General features: G+C 40.3%; 1 protein-coding gene across 1 annotated transcript in view; it reads left to right on the top strand.

The window, feature by feature from the left end:
- Positions 1-19,101, top strand: part of LOC136676248 (low-density lipoprotein receptor-related protein 1B-like) — a gene marked incomplete at its 5' end in the record, with an annotated part of 218,771 nt that overhangs the window by 160,022 nt on the left and 39,648 nt on the right. The window contains 15 exons of the mRNA XM_066653107.1: positions 1,979-2,098; positions 3,320-3,448; positions 4,058-4,180; positions 4,308-4,448; positions 5,545-5,732; positions 8,916-9,099; positions 9,470-9,555; positions 10,688-10,810; positions 12,804-12,985; positions 14,317-14,516; positions 14,976-15,164; positions 16,059-16,207; positions 16,899-16,992; positions 17,275-17,391; positions 18,005-18,124. Coding sequence (XP_066509204.1) covers positions 1,979-2,098; positions 3,320-3,448; positions 4,058-4,180; positions 4,308-4,448; positions 5,545-5,732; positions 8,916-9,099; positions 9,470-9,555; positions 10,688-10,810; positions 12,804-12,985; positions 14,317-14,516; positions 14,976-15,164; positions 16,059-16,207; positions 16,899-16,992; positions 17,275-17,391; positions 18,005-18,124 — 2,145 coding nt within the window. The remainder of the gene's footprint in view (positions 1-1,978; positions 2,099-3,319; positions 3,449-4,057; positions 4,181-4,307; positions 4,449-5,544; positions 5,733-8,915; positions 9,100-9,469; positions 9,556-10,687; positions 10,811-12,803; positions 12,986-14,316; positions 14,517-14,975; positions 15,165-16,058; positions 16,208-16,898; positions 16,993-17,274; positions 17,392-18,004; positions 18,125-19,101) is intronic.

Here is a 19,101-nt window from a genome sequence, read left to right as displayed (position 1 = left end):
CTGCCCCGCACTCAGTGATTCCAGGCGGGCTTTGGACAGACGGTTACAGAAGACTGAATCAAACCAGCCTTTTAGAATAGAACACAAGACGTTTTATCATTTCTAATAATCTCCAAATTTCACCCTTCAGAGTCCACCCTGAAATATAGGAAAACATCAGCTTACAGAAGTTAAGAAAATGTCAGAGGAAACCAAGTAAAGCTAGAGTTCAGAAACAGATAAAAAGCTACAGAAAAGATTGGAACCCATAACGGGCGCACAGTACCTAGAGTCTCTCACCAAAACGGTTCCCATCAGATAAACAGCACTTACAGCATTCATCTTTGAGAGAAGAGAAAATCAATCAGCTCTGAACAAACCCACAGCTCTTTGTGTTCATCCTTCCACTGTCAGAAGAACAACATCTCAGCAATATGGCTCTGAAAGGATGTAACGGGGGAGAGAAACCCACACAGAGAAAAGGAAAATAAACACAAAATAAAGCATCTGTGCACTCTCCAATACAGAGCCTGGGACTCCGTGGCACAGACAGAGTTTGGGGTTAAATTCAACTTCTAAGACCGATATATAGGATGTGGCTGCAGATTTGTTTGGGAAAATATAAAGAGAGCCTCTTGAAAAGAATGGAAGCTGTGATAAAGAGGCTGAGTGTGGGAACAGGAAACACTGAAAATGTGAGACTGAATTTGATAATTGGTGTTTTACGTGGTGAGGTTAATAGTACATTGATTTATTTTTTGCTAAAGCTCTACTCAAGCTGTACACGTAGCCACAGGATAGTGCCCAGTGGGTGTTCTGAGGGAGATTGTTGGTTTGTGTCTCACATTGATCACTTTTTCACACAGCTGCCACTAAGAACATTAAAAATAATGAGTTTCAATATGTCTTCTGTCTGAGATATTGCTGCTGGAGACACAGGTGTGTGATATCAAACAGCTGAGGTAGCGTAGGGGTTATGGGAAATGCAGTTTCTGGGGAGGGGAATGGATTTTTTCTTTTTCGCTTCTTAAGGTAACATTAGGTAAGATTGTGAACTCCCCCTACAGTTGCAGAGTGTAATTCACTTATATAACACTGTCCTGAAATCAAGGAGGTGGTTCCCCACCCCCCACACCCCCAAAGTTACATGGTGCAGTTTCTGCAGTGTTGAGCTCAGAGCAGCAATCAGCATCACAGTGATTTTGAAGCTTTAATTTTAAGACAAAATTAATGTCTGTCCATTAATCTTTCTTTCTTTCTTTCTTTCTTTCTTTTGTTCTTTCTTTCGTTCTTTCTTTAAATGAAGTGCATTTTCTGTGCCTAGAAAATGTATTTCTCCTTTTCTCTCTCTCTCTCTCTCTCTCTCTGTGACCTTGCCCTGTGTGTGTGTGTGTGTCTGTATCCTAAAATCAATAGTTGGTTTAGGGAGTAAACACTCACACAGGCTCATTTTTGCTGATCAAGGCACACTTGCCCTGTGTGTGTGTGTGTGTGTGTGTGTGTGTGTGTGTGTGTGTGTGAATAATAAGGGTTTTACTGATATAAAGCCAGTTTATGAATCCAGGGGAGCTGAGTTCAGTATTCATAGCTTTTCACTTCTCTTTTCTTATTTGGTCTCAGGGTCTATATATTTCAGCTCAGATGTAATGGTACAGAATGTTTGTGTATTGGGGGAGATTGCAGCCTGGGGACATCATGGTGTGTGAGTTTGTGAGCTGGGACAGTTCTTGCAACCACCACTTGAACTGCTGGATTATTCTCTCTATTATCTTTTGTCAGAATGCTGATCCTTGACCCGACCCTTGCTCATAAGACTTTCCCGGAAGCTGGGTTTATTCCCAAGCTTCAGTTCATCACCCGGTTAAGATGGTTTTGGAGCATTTTACAATGCACAATGCTAACCACTAAAAGTGGTTTAGTTTTACAAATCTCTCTCTCTCTCTCTCTCTCTCTCTCTCTCTCTCTCTCTCTCTCTCTCTCTCTCGCTTGCTCCCTCCAGATTCGTCTTGTTTGTGGGGCCAGTTCTCCTGCTCTGGTGGCCGGTGCATCTCTCAGCGATGGGTGTGTGATGGAGAGGAAGACTGTGAGAATGGAGCTGATGAGAACCCCGAGATCTGCAGTAAATCTTTTATCTTTTACTATTTACTTCCCCCCTCTCTCTCTCTCTCTCTCTCTCTCTCTCTCTCTCTCTCTCTCTCTCTCTCTCTCTCTCTCTCTCTCTCAGTGGAAATTGGTGTGATTTCCCCAAGTGGAAGGAGATCAATCAACATGAAAGAAAGCAGCAGAAAAAGTGTTTAGTGTCTCAGAGGCAAATTATTTCATGGCCGCTATGGATTTATAACCCCACACAGACACACACACACACACACACACACACACACACACACAAAGAGAAAGAGAGAGTGAGAGGCAGACAGCAGAAGGTCAAACTCAAACAGCTTTTTAAACAAGTTTACTAAAAATGATAGATTAAGGGGGGGATGGAGGAAGAGAGGGAAAGAGAGTGAGGAAAGTAGTGAACGAGTGAATAAGTCGAGGAGAGAGTTGAGGACGGAGGGACTAAGGGAGAGAGTGAATAAAGGAAGGAGTGAGGGAGTGTAAAGGAGGATGGGGAGGGAGGAAAGGGGGGAGGTGAGTAGTTGAGACAGTGAGGGAAGGAGTGAGTGAATGACAAAAGGGGGGAGGGAAGACAGGAGTGAATGTATGTGGAGTATGTGGGGGAGGGAGGGACTAAGTGAGAAAGTGTGAGTGAGTGAGTGAGTGAGTGAGTGAGTGAGTAAGGAAAACAATGAATGAGAGGGATGAAGGCAGATAGTGTGTAAGTGAGAGTGAGGAAAGGAGTGAATGAGTGGAACAAGGAGCGAGGGAATCGGCAGTCGTGACTGAGGGGATGCGAGACAAGGAATGAACGAGGGAGTGAGGGAAGGGAAGGAGTGGGTGAGGGAGTGACTGTATGAAATGTGAGGGAGTGCAGAATACATGAGGGATTGAAGGAAGATGTGAAGGAGGGGATGAAAGAGTTACTATGGCACTAAATGAGTGAAAATGAGAGGAAGGAAAGATGGGAAGGAGTGAAACTGTGAAGAGAGAGTAAATATGTGGGGCATTGAGGCATAGAAAGACAAGGAGTGAAATACAGAGCAAGTGAGTGAGGTGGCAAAGGAATGATGGAGGGATGAAAGAAGAAATATTGTGATGGAGAAGGAAGCTGACTGAGAAAGAGAATAAATGAAATTGTAATCTCTCTCTCTCTCTCTTTCTCTCTCTCTCTCTCTCTCTCTCTCTCTCTCTCTCTCTCTCTCTCTCTCTCTCTCTCTCTCTCTCTCTCTCTCTCTCTCAGGTTCAGTATCATGTGCTGTGAGTTTCTTTAAGTGTGTGGGGTCGTATGCGTGTGTATCCCAGCGGTGGTTGTGCGATGGAGAGAGAGACTGTCCCGACGGCAGTGATGAACTAGAAGCAGCCGGCTGTGGTAACACAATATAAACAGAAAAAAAAAATAAATAAATTGAAAGTGACCCTCTGAGCAGCTGCACATGAGCCTGCGATCACCAGGCTTTATGCCGAACGTGTGCCTGAGGGGTAGAAATGACCCAAGCACTGGGTATTTTTTAGTCTCTTTAATTCAGTAAGTATTTCTACTCTTCTATGAAGGCTTTAGGCTGGATGTTGGGACATAGTTGTGAGGATTTGATGGCAACCACAAGAGCATTAGTGAGACCAGGTGATGAGTTTATGTGCACTGTTGTAAGTAATATTGAATAGAGCTCCATCACCCCACTGCTCCACATCCCAATGCTGGGGGACTTTATACTCCTCTGGTGGACTCTTTGCATTGGGCATGGAGGCTCCAGAGGGTCCCGTTTCTTTTCATCTTTTTATAGAGATTATACAATGGGTACCTGAATTCACTCATTATTCTCTGAATATGTAAATCTCCTCATTTAATTACACACTGAATGTATTAATATTAATAAAATATATGAGGAATAAGATGAAACAAGGCTTTAATTTGAAAACTAATCTGTAACTCTCTCTCTCTCTCTCTCTCTCTCTCTCTCTCTCTCTCTCTCTCTCTCAGCTGCTAATCACACGTGTTCAGAGGGTTCTTTCCGCTGTGGTAATAAGCTGTGTGTTCCTCAGCGTTTTGTTTGTGATCACGATGATGACTGTGGAGACGGTTCTGATGAATCTCCTGAGTGCGGTCAGTGCTTTTCCTGTCTTTACCTTTTCTCTATTTTTCTTTTTTTTTCCCAAATGCATTTCAGCTGGTCAACACGTGTCTCTCTCTCTCTCTCTTTCTCACTCTCTCTCTCTCATTTTCTCTCTAGAGTACCGTATGTGTTCAGACACTGAGTTTCGCTGTGCAGATGGGCGGTGTTTACCCAGCGCCCAATGGGAGTGTGACGGTTTCACAGACTGTCTCGACCAATCAGACGAGCTGCCGCTGAACCCCAAGTGCTCCGCCGCAGGCAAGGCCTCTCACCTGTTTGACTGACAGGTCCCGGCACCCCATAGCCTTCTGGGATTTGTAGTAACACCTGTCTCTCTCTGCGGAGGTTCAGCTCCTCACTGTTTTTTCACCACAGTTTTGTTTTTCTCTGTAATTTCTGCTTTGACGGCAAGAAACAGAGCCGACTGCTGTTTCTTTCTGTGAGGGAGTGTTTGTGTGTGTGTGTGTGTGTGTGTGTGGATATGTGTAGGTTTGCCAAAGCTGGTTAGCCTCACAGCTTCAGGTTTCCTTTAATCTAATTCTCTCGCGCATATTTCAGCCGGCAGATACAAGTACCCTTTCCTCAGCATTTAAAATATTCATTTACAATATCCTCACTTCCAACAAAGTAAGGACAGAAAGTTTGACCTGCTTTAAATTGAAGACATTTAATCTATGACTGTTACGAATTTTGATGTTTTGTAAAAGTATTATCAAATTTGATGCCTTTTTAAACATTCCAGAGATGCCTGGGCAGCAGCATGTTTAATACTGCATTACAATCACCTTTCTTTTTAACAACACTTAGTTTTCAACACTGAACGCTCATCTTAAATTTTTGGTTATTGATATCCTTCCTCTATACTCGTCTTCTGCAAGGGTATGTTTTATTTGATGCTTTATAATTTCCACACTTCTTAAATGGCTTCATGTTGAAATAATGATGGATGTCACTGAAAAAGACGTCACCTAGAAGGCATCATATACCGCTTCAAAATGTGTTTTTGTATTTTGTAGTTTGTAATTATACATTCACACAGACAGATTATGGATTTCTTCTTTGATCCAGAGAATGCAACGTCCCTTTATTTTTCATAAACCATCTGGAAGTTTGACTCATCAGACACCAGTACAGATTTCCACTGAGCAGCAGTCAGATGAGCTTAGGTCCAGAGAAGTCAAATGCCTTTTGACTCTGCTGATAATTTGCTTTCACTGTGCACAGTACATTTTTAACTTTCATTTGTGAATCAACACTCCACATACTTTACATAATATTAACATTATAATATCATAGGAATTGTCATGTTTAGTGTCTAAGTCTGATCTCTTGTGTCTGTGTGTGTGTGTTTTAGAAAGTTTGTGCAATGGTTCGGTTTTCATGTGTGCCAATGGCCGCTGCGTGCCATTAGGCAGCGTCTGTGATCGCCGTGACGACTGTGGAGACCAATCAGATGAGCGGAACTGTGGAGTTAACGAGTGTTTAAACCGACGAATCAGCGGGTGCTCTCAGGACTGCACTGATCTGCCTGTGGGATACAAGGTCCTTTATTTAGTTATTATTAAGATCTTAATACAGTTATTGTTTAGTTTTTCATTCAGCTTTATTTCAGTCATGCTCCTTCCATAGATCATTTCTATTTATCGTTGTATTTTGTTTTTTATCAATGCCCTATTTCTCTATAACTGTTGATTTACTTAAATTATTATTCATACTTTCATTCAGCCATTACCAATACCTTCATGCATTATTTGTTAATGCCACCATTAGCTTGTTTTGCATGCTTTGTTATTTCAGATTGTTTTCAGTGTTTAGATATCATGGGGGGAACCACTAGTCTTCATGTGTTACCACAGATCTTCCCCTTTTACACTGAATAACTCAAACTCAAGACTGGAGAAACAGGAGGATAGGTTTAGTTGATTCATAGCTTATGTTGTTATCTGTTGATTGTCTTACAAATTCTTCTTCTGATATTGTTGTGTTTGCGCTATTGTGAGAATATAAATGCGAATTTACCTTATTATTGTAATTATGTTGATTAGTACTGAATGTATAGGATACTTAAACTTGGTTTTCGTATGTTGCTGTGTTGAAGTGTGTAAAGTGATTTTAGTTTGATGCCGTTTTCTAATGCAGTTGTTTTTAAGTTGTTTTGAGTGTGTGTAGTGGATTAAGTTGGTTACTGTGGAATTATGTTGCGTTGTTTTGAGTGTGTGGAGCAGTTTTAATGGCTTGGTTAGAGCTGGTTGTTGCTGTAGATTGATGCTGTTGACAGATGCTGCAGTTTTAACTGCACCATGGTCAGGAGAAGCATCATTATCCGCCAGAATATGGACAGCAGAGTGATAAAAATTTACATTTCCTCACCTGGATATGGACAGCAACACATAAAAACTCTCGCAGTGACAATCCCACACTTCTTTACACGCCACACACTCAAACTGTCAGGTGAGGATTTAAATCACAGGACCAGCTCATCAGCTTTCACACATTTTTGGTCCAGTTCAAGGTGACTTAACCAGACTGTGATGGATCTGATGCTGTTTGCCCTATGGGTTTTTAAAAAAAAAGTATTTATTTTACCAGAAAGCAAATTAAAGTAATTCAAATAATATATTTTTAATTGTTACTTTTCTTTCCTTCTTTCATGTGAGGGACTCATTCAGAGACTACAGAGGTATTTGATCATTTGTGTATTATGATTTCACTTATATAATCATAAATATATAAATAAATTTATAAAATTATATATATATAAATATATATATAAAATAAATAAATATAATCACTTTCATAAGTAACAGTGGAGAAAAGAACTGATTGCTCCTTTAGTTGCAAGGTAATAGTTATGTAAACATTAAAAAACATTTCATAATTTATGACCGGTTTAGGTATGTGTAAACCAAACCCAGACTCTACAGAGTAAAAGTGAGAGTGAGAGAGAGAGAGAGAGAGAGAGAGAGATGGATGTGGCTTTGTCTGTGAATAGCAAACTGGCTGACAGCTAGGAGATACACACACACACACACAGGCAGAGTGTATGATTGGACAAAGACTGGCAGGTAGGACAGGCCACTTTGGCACGTGTCACTGTGGAAACAGCAGCTCTGTGACACCTCGACTTTCAGACACTTTCAGAGAGCCAAGGACACAGCGATGTCACCAGGATGAATTTCACCTCGTTCCTCTCTGTCTCTATCACAGATACAAACTTCCACGGCTCCACAGCAACATATTCCACTTTGTTATTTTATACAAAATATTTAAATACTGTTCTATAAAACTGAATACATTTCCACACATTTATTTATTTATAGTTACACTTATAGTAGTAACGCCTTTCTAGACACCTGAGGACTCTCTACAGTGCAGTGCATAGAACGCCATTCCATTTAACTGCCAATCAATGCACATGCACACACAGTGGCAAGACATGGCACACACAGTGGCGATCAATGCAACTAGTGGTGTAACTGATCACAAAATTATGTTTGAATCAGATCACAGTTTTTGAGTCACAGGTCGGATGTGTTTTTATGTTGTTGTTGTTGTTTTGGGATCATAACCCCAAGCTGAGAACTTGGGGAACCTCATTCACCTTCACACACATCACATACACAGTGAAAGAGGTGGGGCCATGCAAACATACCAGCTTCCCCAAATCCAAATTTGGCTTCCACCCAAAATCCATGGCAGATGCTACAGTATTCTACTGCTTGGTTTGTGTTATTGAACTTTATTTAGACACAGTCTGTTTGTGAATTAGCGATTGAGTGGAGTGATTGCTCCGTTTCATTTTCTTTTATTATGTTACACATTCAAATAGTGGAGCTCATCATCCATATCAGACTCCCTCACCTCACACAGTTAGGACTCTCCACCGACATGCCACACTCTCCACGCACCAGAGTAATGCAGCTCCATATGTTCTGCGGATGTTTCCTCACCATTTGCTGCTCTCCATTCTGTTTTGTGTGCTTTAAATCAGTCTAATGTGTTTATGAAGCACCAATGTCTGTAAATGGGTAAAAAACAAAGTGTCTCAGTCCAGTATGCTACGCATCCTCTCTCTGCTCATGCAAATAAAAGAGCATTATGTTGGTTTTAGACAATGAAGTGACCTCCAAACTTTGAAAAGCAAGAACTGAGATGATGGGTAATGGGTAAACAGACCGAAAGTGCTACAAAACTAAATAACTTGAGTTACAAATGAGATTTTGTGGTAATTCAAACAATAAATAAAAATTTACAGACAAGTATAACTTCAGCCACATACAAGCAATGGTCATTTTTCCTCAAAAAAATACTACTCCACATTAAAAGTCACAGAACTTCTGAATGTAAACAAACCAGAGAACAGAGTTTCCCCACAATCGTAGATGTTCCGTTTGAGGAGTTATTACTGTATAAAGTAAAAGCAGCAATAAAACTATTCTATTCTGTTATGGTTAAACTTAAGTGATTAATTCACTGTTCACGTGTGCCCCGATCTGTGGTGGGTTCTCCGTACAGATCACAGATTATCTGTCATACATTACATCACTAATGCATCCATGAAAGCATTAGTGAGGTTATTTGTTACACTGTTCCACAGCCCAATTTTTTTTATCATTCCCAGCCTTATATAAAGCCAACAGCCTCTCCTAGCCCATCCTGCCTTATATATGAATGGCTACTGCACTGTTTATAATATCTGACTTAATTTCTTATTTTGCGCTTCAGTGTACCTGTTGGCCAGGTTTCCGCCTGAAATCAGATGGCCGGACGTGTGTGGACGTGGACGAGTGTGTGGAGACTTTCCCTTGCAGCCAGAAGTGTGTGAATACATATGGCTCCTACAAATGTCTGTGTATGGACGGATACCAGAGAGTGGATGCTGTCCCTCACAGCTGCAGAGCTGTTACAGGTAGACAATCACCTCGTGGGCATAAAGTTGCAAATGATTGTGAGTTTAATCCCCACTGATGCCACAGCTATTCGTAATCAGGACTCAGTGTTTCCTCCCCTCCCCCCAGCCATCATTTAGCACAGTGCTAGCCAACATAGGGACATTTAGTATTCTCCTTTAGGCATGTTGAGCTGTTGCAACACTCCTAGTACTCCTAGTACTATTACTTGTAGCATACTCCTCCATGTGTTTTAAGCTGATGTAAAAGGATTTGGAATTAGTGTTCTCCTCCAAGTGTGTTGATCTGATGTAACACCCTCCAACTTTGGTAAATGTTCTTTGGATCCTTGTTAAATGCATGTGTTTTTGTTTTTTTTCTTATGCCCAGTGGAGGAGCCATTTCTGATCCTGGCTGACCATCACGAGATCAGAAAAATGAGCTTGGACGGGTCAAACTACACTCTCTTAAAACAGGTTCTAAAACTTCTTCATGGAATATTAAGAAAACACTCACTCTGTCTTTCATCAGTGTTAAAAACAGATGGGAGTCGTTGATCAAAGTGCAGCGCCATTACAGGGGGTCCCTTGTAACTTTCCATATCCCACTTTAATAAAAGATTCCAGCATATGGAGTTCTTCTGCACTGGTATCAGAGAGACGCTGATGATAGCAGCATTAAGAACCTCCTCCATCAAATGTGGCTTTACATTTAAAACCTGATTCACATTACAATGATACATAATAATTTAACTGGCCTCTTTATGAGAAACATCCCCTACTTCTTTCAGTGAGCTGAGGTAGAATGGATTCTAATTCTAGATGTTTCTAATAAACTGGCAAGTGAGTGGAAGTAGAACAGGGGTAAAGTGACTAATTGATGTTTAATTTTCACATTTTGAACAGCTCCAATTGATGTTTTCCAGTAAAGTGCATGTTTCAAAATGATATTGAAAAGGAATAGTAATGTTTTAATTAAACTTTAACTGGTCGACTGGACATGATGCTTCTTGCAGAGGCAGAGGATCACTACAGGAACTTTAACACACTTGAATAAAAGGCTTATTAACTCAGAGTTCTGCTGAAAAACTGAACTGCTGAATCTTTAAGAGCCATTTTAAAAATCCCTGCTAGCACTGTCTCCTGCTTCAGTAAGCTGGATCCACAGCAGGCACTAAAGTAGCTGAAAATGGAAATTAAATAAAGAGCATGAGATTTTGTGGAATTTAGTTTTTATATATTAAGTGTCTTCTTTTTGAGAGAGGATCTAAAACTATAAAAGTGATGAATGTAAAAGAAAGCAATTGAGCTGATGTGACAGTGTTAGTGTAGTTAGTTTTCTCCTGCGAAAGTGTTTAGTGATAGAACAGAATTATTTGATATTTTCCTCTTGCAAACATGTAGGAGAAGATGTTTATTGTTCTCCTGCAAGTATATTTATCTGATTACTAGAATCAGCAGTTAGTGTTCTCCTACAAGCGTGTTGAGCTCCTGGAAAAGCAGGGCAATTAAATAATCAACAGATATGAATTTTAAATGGGTAATTTGGTCTTTTTTTAATCTCTTTCTCTCTCTCTCTCTCTCTCTTTCTCTCTCTCTCTCTCTGCAGGGTCTCAATAATGTTCTCTCTCTAGATTTTGACTACAGGAAGGAGTTGATATTCTGGATTGATACAAGCCGGCCAACTGGACGAAGGATAAACAGAATGAGGCTCAATGGGAGTGATCTTAAGGTGTGTACAGTAGAATAAGTCACATACAGGCACCCTACAGTTCCCCTCCTGGAGTGTGGGAGTGTTGAAACATAGGAAACTCTGTGATGGACTGGCTCCCTGTGCAAAGTGTTTTCCTGCTTTGCACTTAATGATTTGCATAATGTCCAGACCCACTGTGAACAGGATGGTGAAATATTTTACTCTCTCTCTCATTTGTGCAAATGTTGCTATGTAAATAAATATTATTATTTTATTTATTTATGGTAAATTTATTAATAATACCATAAAGTTATTTACAACAGTAATATTTTATGTTTATAAATTCTTCATTTAAAAAGTATAAATCAGATATCAGTGGTACGGTGGCTCAGAAGGTAGTGTCGCAGTCACACAGCTCCAGAGACTTGGAGGTTGTGGGTTTGAGTCCCACTCCAGGTGACTGACTATGAAGAGTTTGGTGTGTTCTCCCTGTGTCCGCATGGGTTTCCCCCGGGTGCTCCGGTTTCCTCCCATGGTCCAAAAGTACATGTGGGTAGGTGGATTGGTGACTCAAAAGTGTCCATAGTTGTGAGTGTGTGAGTGAATGCGTGGGTGTGTGCCACCCTGCAAAGGACTGTTCCCGCCTTGCACCCAATGATTCCAGGTGGGCTCCTGGTCCATTCATCATTCAAATTTTCACACTATGTGAAAGACAGCTGGTGTGTTCAAATGATGATCCACAAAATGGAGATACAGGTTTGAATTGGACAGCTACAATATATTATTTGGTCCACATCTACACACCTCCTTTATTAACATCTACATGGTCCAAACTAATGTGAGTGTGTGATAATAAATAAAAAAATTGCTGGTTAATTGCTGCTGTAGGGTTCCCCTGATTTGTTGAAACTTGGCTCGAATTCTCCACTTCAGAGCTCAGAGAGAGCTGCTTTCTCTTAACTGCAGAAGTAGGGGGAGAGGAAGGGCCCAAACAGCTCAAAGATAAAATGATGAAAAGATGTGGTTTTGGGCTCCAGGTGGGAGCACATAGCTTACCATTTATTTATTTAGAAACATTTATAAAGAGTAAATCAGGTTTTAAAGCTTACATTGAGGGATTGTGGGGATTTTCGTTTTGTAGGTTGTGATAATTAGTGAGGTTTTTTTTAAAGGTTTTAAGCTCATTTACATAATGTCGGCTGAAAGAGGCCAGAACATGGCTGTTTTCTTGGGGTTTTTTTTCTTCTGTAAAATTACCATTGCACAACGTGTTCCTGGTTTACACACTGCTTTATTCCCGCTTTGTTTGTTTCCTGCCCTCTAACCCTTGTTAATTTACTTCACCAATTATCATATTAATGCTCTGTGGGCGAGGAACCCATACACAAGCCCTGTTTGTCGGTGGGTTTGTTTGTTTGTTTTCAGGGAAATAAACAGATTAACATTATTTAGAAAGAGTCGTCTGCTTTAAATACAAGATGACACATTCCTCATCCCTCTTTTATAAATCTCATAAATCTCTGAATATTCATTAACAACATGCCGTCCTAGAACAGACTGTTTTTAAATGTGTACTTTGTGAATTGGTTGGCTGTTTTTTGCTGTCCTCAGTGCTGCCTTAAAGCCTTTGGACCCTTATTACTGTCATTAAAAATGCCATTAAAGACATAAGAACCACATAAATCTAGATCGGTATGTCCTGAATCCAGCAGTGTGTACAACAAAGCAAGTGATGGGAGGATAAAGAAGGATTTTTTAATTTTTCTCATGACGTCCAACTCTCAATAAATTCCTGACTGAACCAGTTTATGCTCCATAAACAGGGCCTCTCAGACTGGGCATCCTTGTTTATAATAGCTTTGGTACAGAAACTCTGACACATCCAGGTAATTAGGTGTCAGTATAAGTACTGTTTCATAATGCGAAGCATAATCACTAGAAAAATGGCTTATTTCTCCTTTAATATTTGTTCAAACCTTCACCAAACCAGTTTTTCATATACCAGTGGGTTCTAATTGTGTTCTTGTGTCAGGTGGTCCACAGAACCTCTGTTCCGAGTTCTCTGGCAGTGGACTGGATTGGCAAGAACCTTTACTGGAGCGACTCTGAGAGGAAAACTGTGGAGGTTGCCAAAGCTAATGGCCTTTACCCCACTGTTCTGCTCCACTCAGGCCTCAGGAATCCTTCATCACTTGCTCTGGACCCCAGTATTGGGTAGAGCACTCATACATCTTCACTATATGCTCAGATAATTTTGCACTTAAATATTTTTTGGACACACATGTTCAATTATACAGACTAAAGCCCTAATTGGATGGGGTTGATTTTATGTGGGGAGCTGGGGTAATGTCATTTTACCATAGGATATAAGTAATATTTATTGTGGATTCTCACTGGATGGCTACTCAATTTGCCCCTGTCGTCACACAGTGAATCAGACACGGCAGAGCTACTGGACTTTTTAGACTGTCACTACTGTTTTCAGAACAGACCTCCCACCCAAAATATTCTCCTCTCAATGTCCTTATCTTGTTGTCCCTCATAACAGATCATGGACAAGAAGATGGCAAAATACAATTCTTACAAATCCTTCACACACTTATTACAACTAATATTATAAACCATTCAATGGTAATTTAATTAGCAAGACACACATTCAAACCGTGTGTAGGCTGCTGTTGTGCACAAAACTGCCAGAAGTTGAATCCTCTGAGTGATCCTTTAGGCTGTTTTGTAGATTGGAGCATGGTGTGTTGTTCAGAAACTGAGCTTATCCTCGTACTTGAAATGTATATTTAATCATTAATTGCCTCCTCCAGCTCCTCTATTCTTGAGAAAGCCCACAAAAGTAATCCTTTTCCCTGGGATACGACGGAATATTCCCCCTCATGTCAATTTGCACAGGGCTAAAATAACATGGGTTTATTTTTACGGCTCATTTTACAATAGGTTAAAGGCTCAGGAATCTTTCCTGAAATGGGGCCATGGACATACACATTACCCCATGTCCACAGGTAAAATCAATCTTGTCCGAATAGGGCTTTAGTTCATATAGACTCTAAATAAAAGCATTGCCAATAGAATGGTACACACTGCAACAGCTGTATATGAGCACAATGGCAAATGTGAAAAATCCACCAGAAGCTTTGGGCTCATGGAGTGATAGAGGTCCATTCAATACTTTTGGAATGAGTTGGGATCTAGAACTAATCATCTAAAATCAGTAGTGTTTATTTGTTTCAACGTCTGGTGTAAAGTCTCCCCAGAAGGAGAGGCTGTTACTGCAGCAAGGAGGATCAATACCATTCATTCCAGAAGAAATGTTGGACAAACGTTTGCTTTATGTAGTACCTTCAGATATTGCCCATTTATTGTATTTGATGAAATTCAATATATATATATATATATATATATATATATATATATATATATATATATATATATATATATATATATATATATATATATATATATATATATATATATTTTTTTTTTTTTTATATATCTGAAGGAGATTTACTGAAGTGTGTTCTTATGTTGTGTAGTTATGTTTTCTGGATTGACTGCTGTGAGTATCCTCACATTGGACGAGTGGGAATGGATGGCAGTAAACCTCAGGTCATCATAGACTCTGAAATCCAATCTCCATCAGCCCTCACCATAGACTTCATCAACCAGAGAATCTACTGGGCCGACGGAAACCATGTACTCTTGTCTAATATGGACGGAACATACAGATACAGAGGTGAGAGATGGAGATTGAGTGAAAAAAATAAAGAATGTAAGAAAAGGATCTGCTTAATGTTTAAAACTGGGTGAGAGACTGGCCTTATTTGTCATTAAGATAGAGATTTAGGAAGAGTGAGAGATAAAGAGATAGACCAAGAGAGGGGGCGAGGGCAGTACCGAGGTGGGGGGGGCTTCTAAAGGTTAAACCTGCCTCATTTATCACTGGTGTAGAGATATAGGGAAAAAGGCAGAAAGGGAGATTGCAAGAGTAAGGAACATATCAGAGAGAGAGTGAAAGAGTTTTGAACACAAAAGAGATGGACGTCCAAGGGTTAAAACAGCCCTCTTTAGAGAGCAGATAGAAGAGGGTAAAGGAGAGAGATTAAAGGAAGGTAAAGTGCCACAAAGAGAAAGAATGAGGGAGAAATGAGAAAGGAGATTGAAATAAACACTCTATTTTCTTGTTTGGTTGTAGTGCCTATTGAGGAATTGGGTGGAGTCATGAGTCTGAGTCTGTTTGAGGATTTCTTATACTGGAGCGATGAGAAAACCAAGACTCTGAGCCGTGCTCACAAATTGTCCGGCTCACAGCGGTCCGAGCTTCTGAGCTCCTGGCAAACAGTCCGGGATATTAAAGTGCACCACCCGCTGCGGCAGCTGGACGGTAAGCCCACTCTTGCTTGTTTGTTTGTTTGTTGGTTTGTTTGTTTGTTTACTTATTTTTTGGTCAGGGATTTGTTCAGATCAAATCAGATGGCCCTCTAAATGCTCAGAAGAGTTGCTGTGTGATCACAGTGACTCATCACACGTGTGCTGTATACATTTCACTAACAACTCAGAAAACAATGACGTACAAGCTCCGCCCACCGACAATTTATTGCTGGTGGTGGTGGTGGTGGGGAGGGGGGGCAAGCTCTAGAGATTGTTAACAAGAATCATAGTCAAGCTAATAAGATGAGTTGTAGAGCACAAGAAACATAAAATAATGTGAGCTGGTACAGAGGGCTTTCAGTAGATTTCCATACAATTGCCACATTGGAAATATATAATATGCTTTAAATGTAGCTATTATAAGTTGTGTGCTACATTTACATGAAATGGGATTCTAGCTAACTTTCAACAAAGCTCATCCATCTTCATAACATCAACTTTGAAACGAGCCCATTTGCAGACTTAGTGTGACAGTGATTGGAGCTGTTGTTTGTGAAATTTTGAGCATGTATTGAGCTGCTAGAGAGCAATGAGGGCTAAAATAGAACTGATTATAACTCCTTGTAACTGGAGAAAATATACTCCTGAAATTAATCATTGTGATCACAATTGTGATGGATGGAGTCGTGTTCAGTGTATGTTCCTGCCTTGAGTCCAATGATTCTGGGTAGGCTCTGGTCAGGGAAGGAGCAATTACAGAAGATGAATAAATGATTGAATTAATATGTAAAATGTAGTTCTTTGGAGGTGCTATAGTTAAATTATCTTTTAACTTAGGTTCTATAAATCTCACTCTTTTTAAAACTTTTGTGGGTGGAGTTATTTTCTGATTTTGTGTTGTCATCAGTTCCCAAACACCAGTGCCAGGTGACAAATGGAGGGTGCAGTCACCTGTGCCTGCTGTCTCCAGGTGGAGGGTACAGATGTGCATGCCCAACCCACTTTTATCTGGCCAATGACAACAAGACCTGCCTCTCTAACTGCACTGCCAGCCAGGTACCTGCACCAAACACTGCAGTGTAAAGGAGGAATCATTTATTTGCTCCAGTGATTCTTCTTCAATTTATAAAACACCAAGTGGCCTGGATGTATCAAAGATATTGCTAAACATATTCTACACCTTTAGAAAAACTGTAACTCTGGTACTTACTTGTGTCACTGTGGTGTTACCCCCAAATGTACATATTTAGTGCCTTTAGTTGGGTTACATAGTTGTACCATATTCTGTAATAATTGTAGATGTGTATTTTTTTTTATTTTAGACAGATCTGTAATGAAAGATTATTCACCTCTGCTTTTGGAAAAATAATGTAATGTACCTTTAAGTACTGCAACTGTAATTAAACCACTGTTGTACATTTAAAGGTACATTTACACAGTTTGTACCTTCAGTTATTTTTTCTGAGAGCGTATGAAGCAGAATGTCTTTTTCTAATGTGAGCAGCACTTTATAGAAAAAAGTTAAATAATAAACATCTAAGTTTTTGGTGGAAAAATGACTGCTATTTTAAATCAGTTACACTTCATTTAATAATACAGTGACATTTATTAGTTATAACACATGTATATGTGTTATTTTCACATTTGAACAGCTTACTTTAATGATTTTATTAGCTAGTCCCATTGAAAATGTGTGTGTGTGTGTGTGTGTGTGTGTGTGTGTGTGTGTGTGTGTGTGTGTGTGTAGTTCCGTTGTGGGACAGACGAGTGTATTCCTTTCTGGTGGAAGTGCGACACAGTTGATGACTGCGGAGATGGTTCGGATGAACCAGCTGACTGTCGTGAGTAACACCACTATGACACTGAACATGACCTTCACTGTATGTCCAAACGTTTATAGACAACATGCTTTATAATGAGTGCACTCTGTTACTGTAAATTATAAACCTACTCAGTTCATATCTACATAGAAGAGGAAATGAAAAATGGTGAGATGAAAATGTACCACTGCACATCAGCTTAAAAGTCCAAGAGCCTCTCAGAGTCGTGCTTTAGCCTCAGAAATGTTCTCCTTCTCAGTATTGTCCTTTTCTGTTTCACTCTCTCTCGCTTTCTTTATGTAGCGGAGTTTAAATGTCAGCCAGGTCGGTTCCAGTGTCGGACGGGTCTCTGTGCTCTACCGCCGTTTATCTGTGATGGAGAGAATGACTGCGGGGATAATTCAGACGAGGCCAACTGCGGTAAGGTTGGAGTGTTCAGTGGAGGGACCAAGACAGAGAAATAAAGGAATGCAGAGAGAATGAAAACCTTAAAATTTTTCTGTATTTGAGAATACATATTAGTGTTATACACTGGGCCTGGTTTTTGAGTCATATAATTCATTCATTCATTCATTATCTGTAACCGCTTATCCAATTCAGGGTCGCGGTGGGTCCAGAGCCTACCTGGAATCATTGGGCGCAAGGCAGGGAAATACACCCTGGAGGGGGCGTCAGTCCTTCACAGGGCAACACAAACACACACACATTCACTCACACACTCACACCTACGGACACTTTGGAGTCACCAATCCACCTACCAACGTGTGTTTTTGGACTGTGGGAGGAAACCGGAGCACCCGGAGGAAGCCCACACGGACACAGGGAGAACATGCCAACTCCTCACAGACAGACTGTGACACTACCTGCTGCGCCACCGTGCCGCCCTAGTCATATAATATATATCATAAATTATGATATGCTGGCTTTAGAGAAATAAACCTTTTTTTTTCATAAGAACGTTTCATATGAATCTCTCTCTCTCTCTCTCTCTCTCTCTCTCTCTCTCTCTCTCTCTCTACCTTTGTCTCTGTAGAGTCCTACATCTGTCTGTCGGGTCATTTTAAATGTAGTCGAGCTCACCGGTGTATCCCAGGGAACCTGCGGTGTAATGGCCAGGATGACTGCGGTGATGGAGAGGATGAACATGACTGCCGTAAGAGCCTACAATTCCTTTATCTCCAGAATCCAAGTTTGAAGAGATACAGAATTCAAATCAAGGGCTTTAGCTTATGCAAATAAATCACGGAACAACCCAAGGCTGTGGTTTTCCAGTAAACTCCCACTGTTAGCCACACCACAGGATGATGTTTTTCACCAGCAAAGAGAAACACACTCCTGCGTAATGCGCTGGATTTCAGTGTTGGATGAGCAAGTTTCCATAAAACTCAGTGGCAGGGGTTGTCTTTCTCTGGCCTTGGACACTGCCCTGTTTTGAATATGAGAATGTCTTTTAATGTCGAGAAGCGCACTTGATTCTTGATAAGTTACATGTACTTTTTTATTTTATAATATATTTTAATGGATTTAATGGGAAATATTTTGCTATATGCACTGGGGGGTCTAGGAGAGTTAAATCCAGTGCTGAATTTTAGCCTTCAAAGATTTAGCATTTCAAGAGTGGGGAAAAAGTAAGAAACTAAGAGTCTTTGTACCAATCAGTGTCATGGGTTCTGTCTCAGAAAGAAGCACAGAATCCTCCGTTTGAAACCACAGCAGGAGGCTAATCTTCCTTGCTAGCCTCCTGAGGGAGAGACCGAGATAAAAAAAGGAGACTGAGAGGGACAGACGGACTAGTGCCTAAGAGATTCAGTGGCAGTGAACAGTTTTAGCTTAGTGAGTGGTAATTGCAGAGCGGAGGTAACTGAAGTTCGCCTCTAGTTGAGATTAGCCAAGTAGGGGTGGGATTTAACAGTGCTAATCTGGATGTCGACTGCAGAGACACACGAAGGGATCTCATGGCCAGACATTTGGCAGTTGGTGACAATATCGCTAAAATTGTACAAAACAATGAAATGCATGTATTTCATTAGGTTTTATTTTATTAAAAAAAAACAACAACAACATCAAGAGTGGAATGGAGCCTTTGTTTAACTCTCATTTTCTCTTCAGATAATAATATGGAGTCAAATA

The sequence above is a fragment of the Hoplias malabaricus genome, chromosome X2 (genome assembly GCF_029633855.1).
Source record: "Hoplias malabaricus isolate fHopMal1 chromosome X2, fHopMal1.hap1, whole genome shotgun sequence".
In the NCBI taxonomy this organism is placed as follows: domain Eukaryota; kingdom Metazoa; phylum Chordata; class Actinopteri; order Characiformes; family Erythrinidae; genus Hoplias; species Hoplias malabaricus.
Note: the sequence above shows the minus strand (reverse complement) of the source record. Positions and strands in the feature narration are given on the sequence as shown.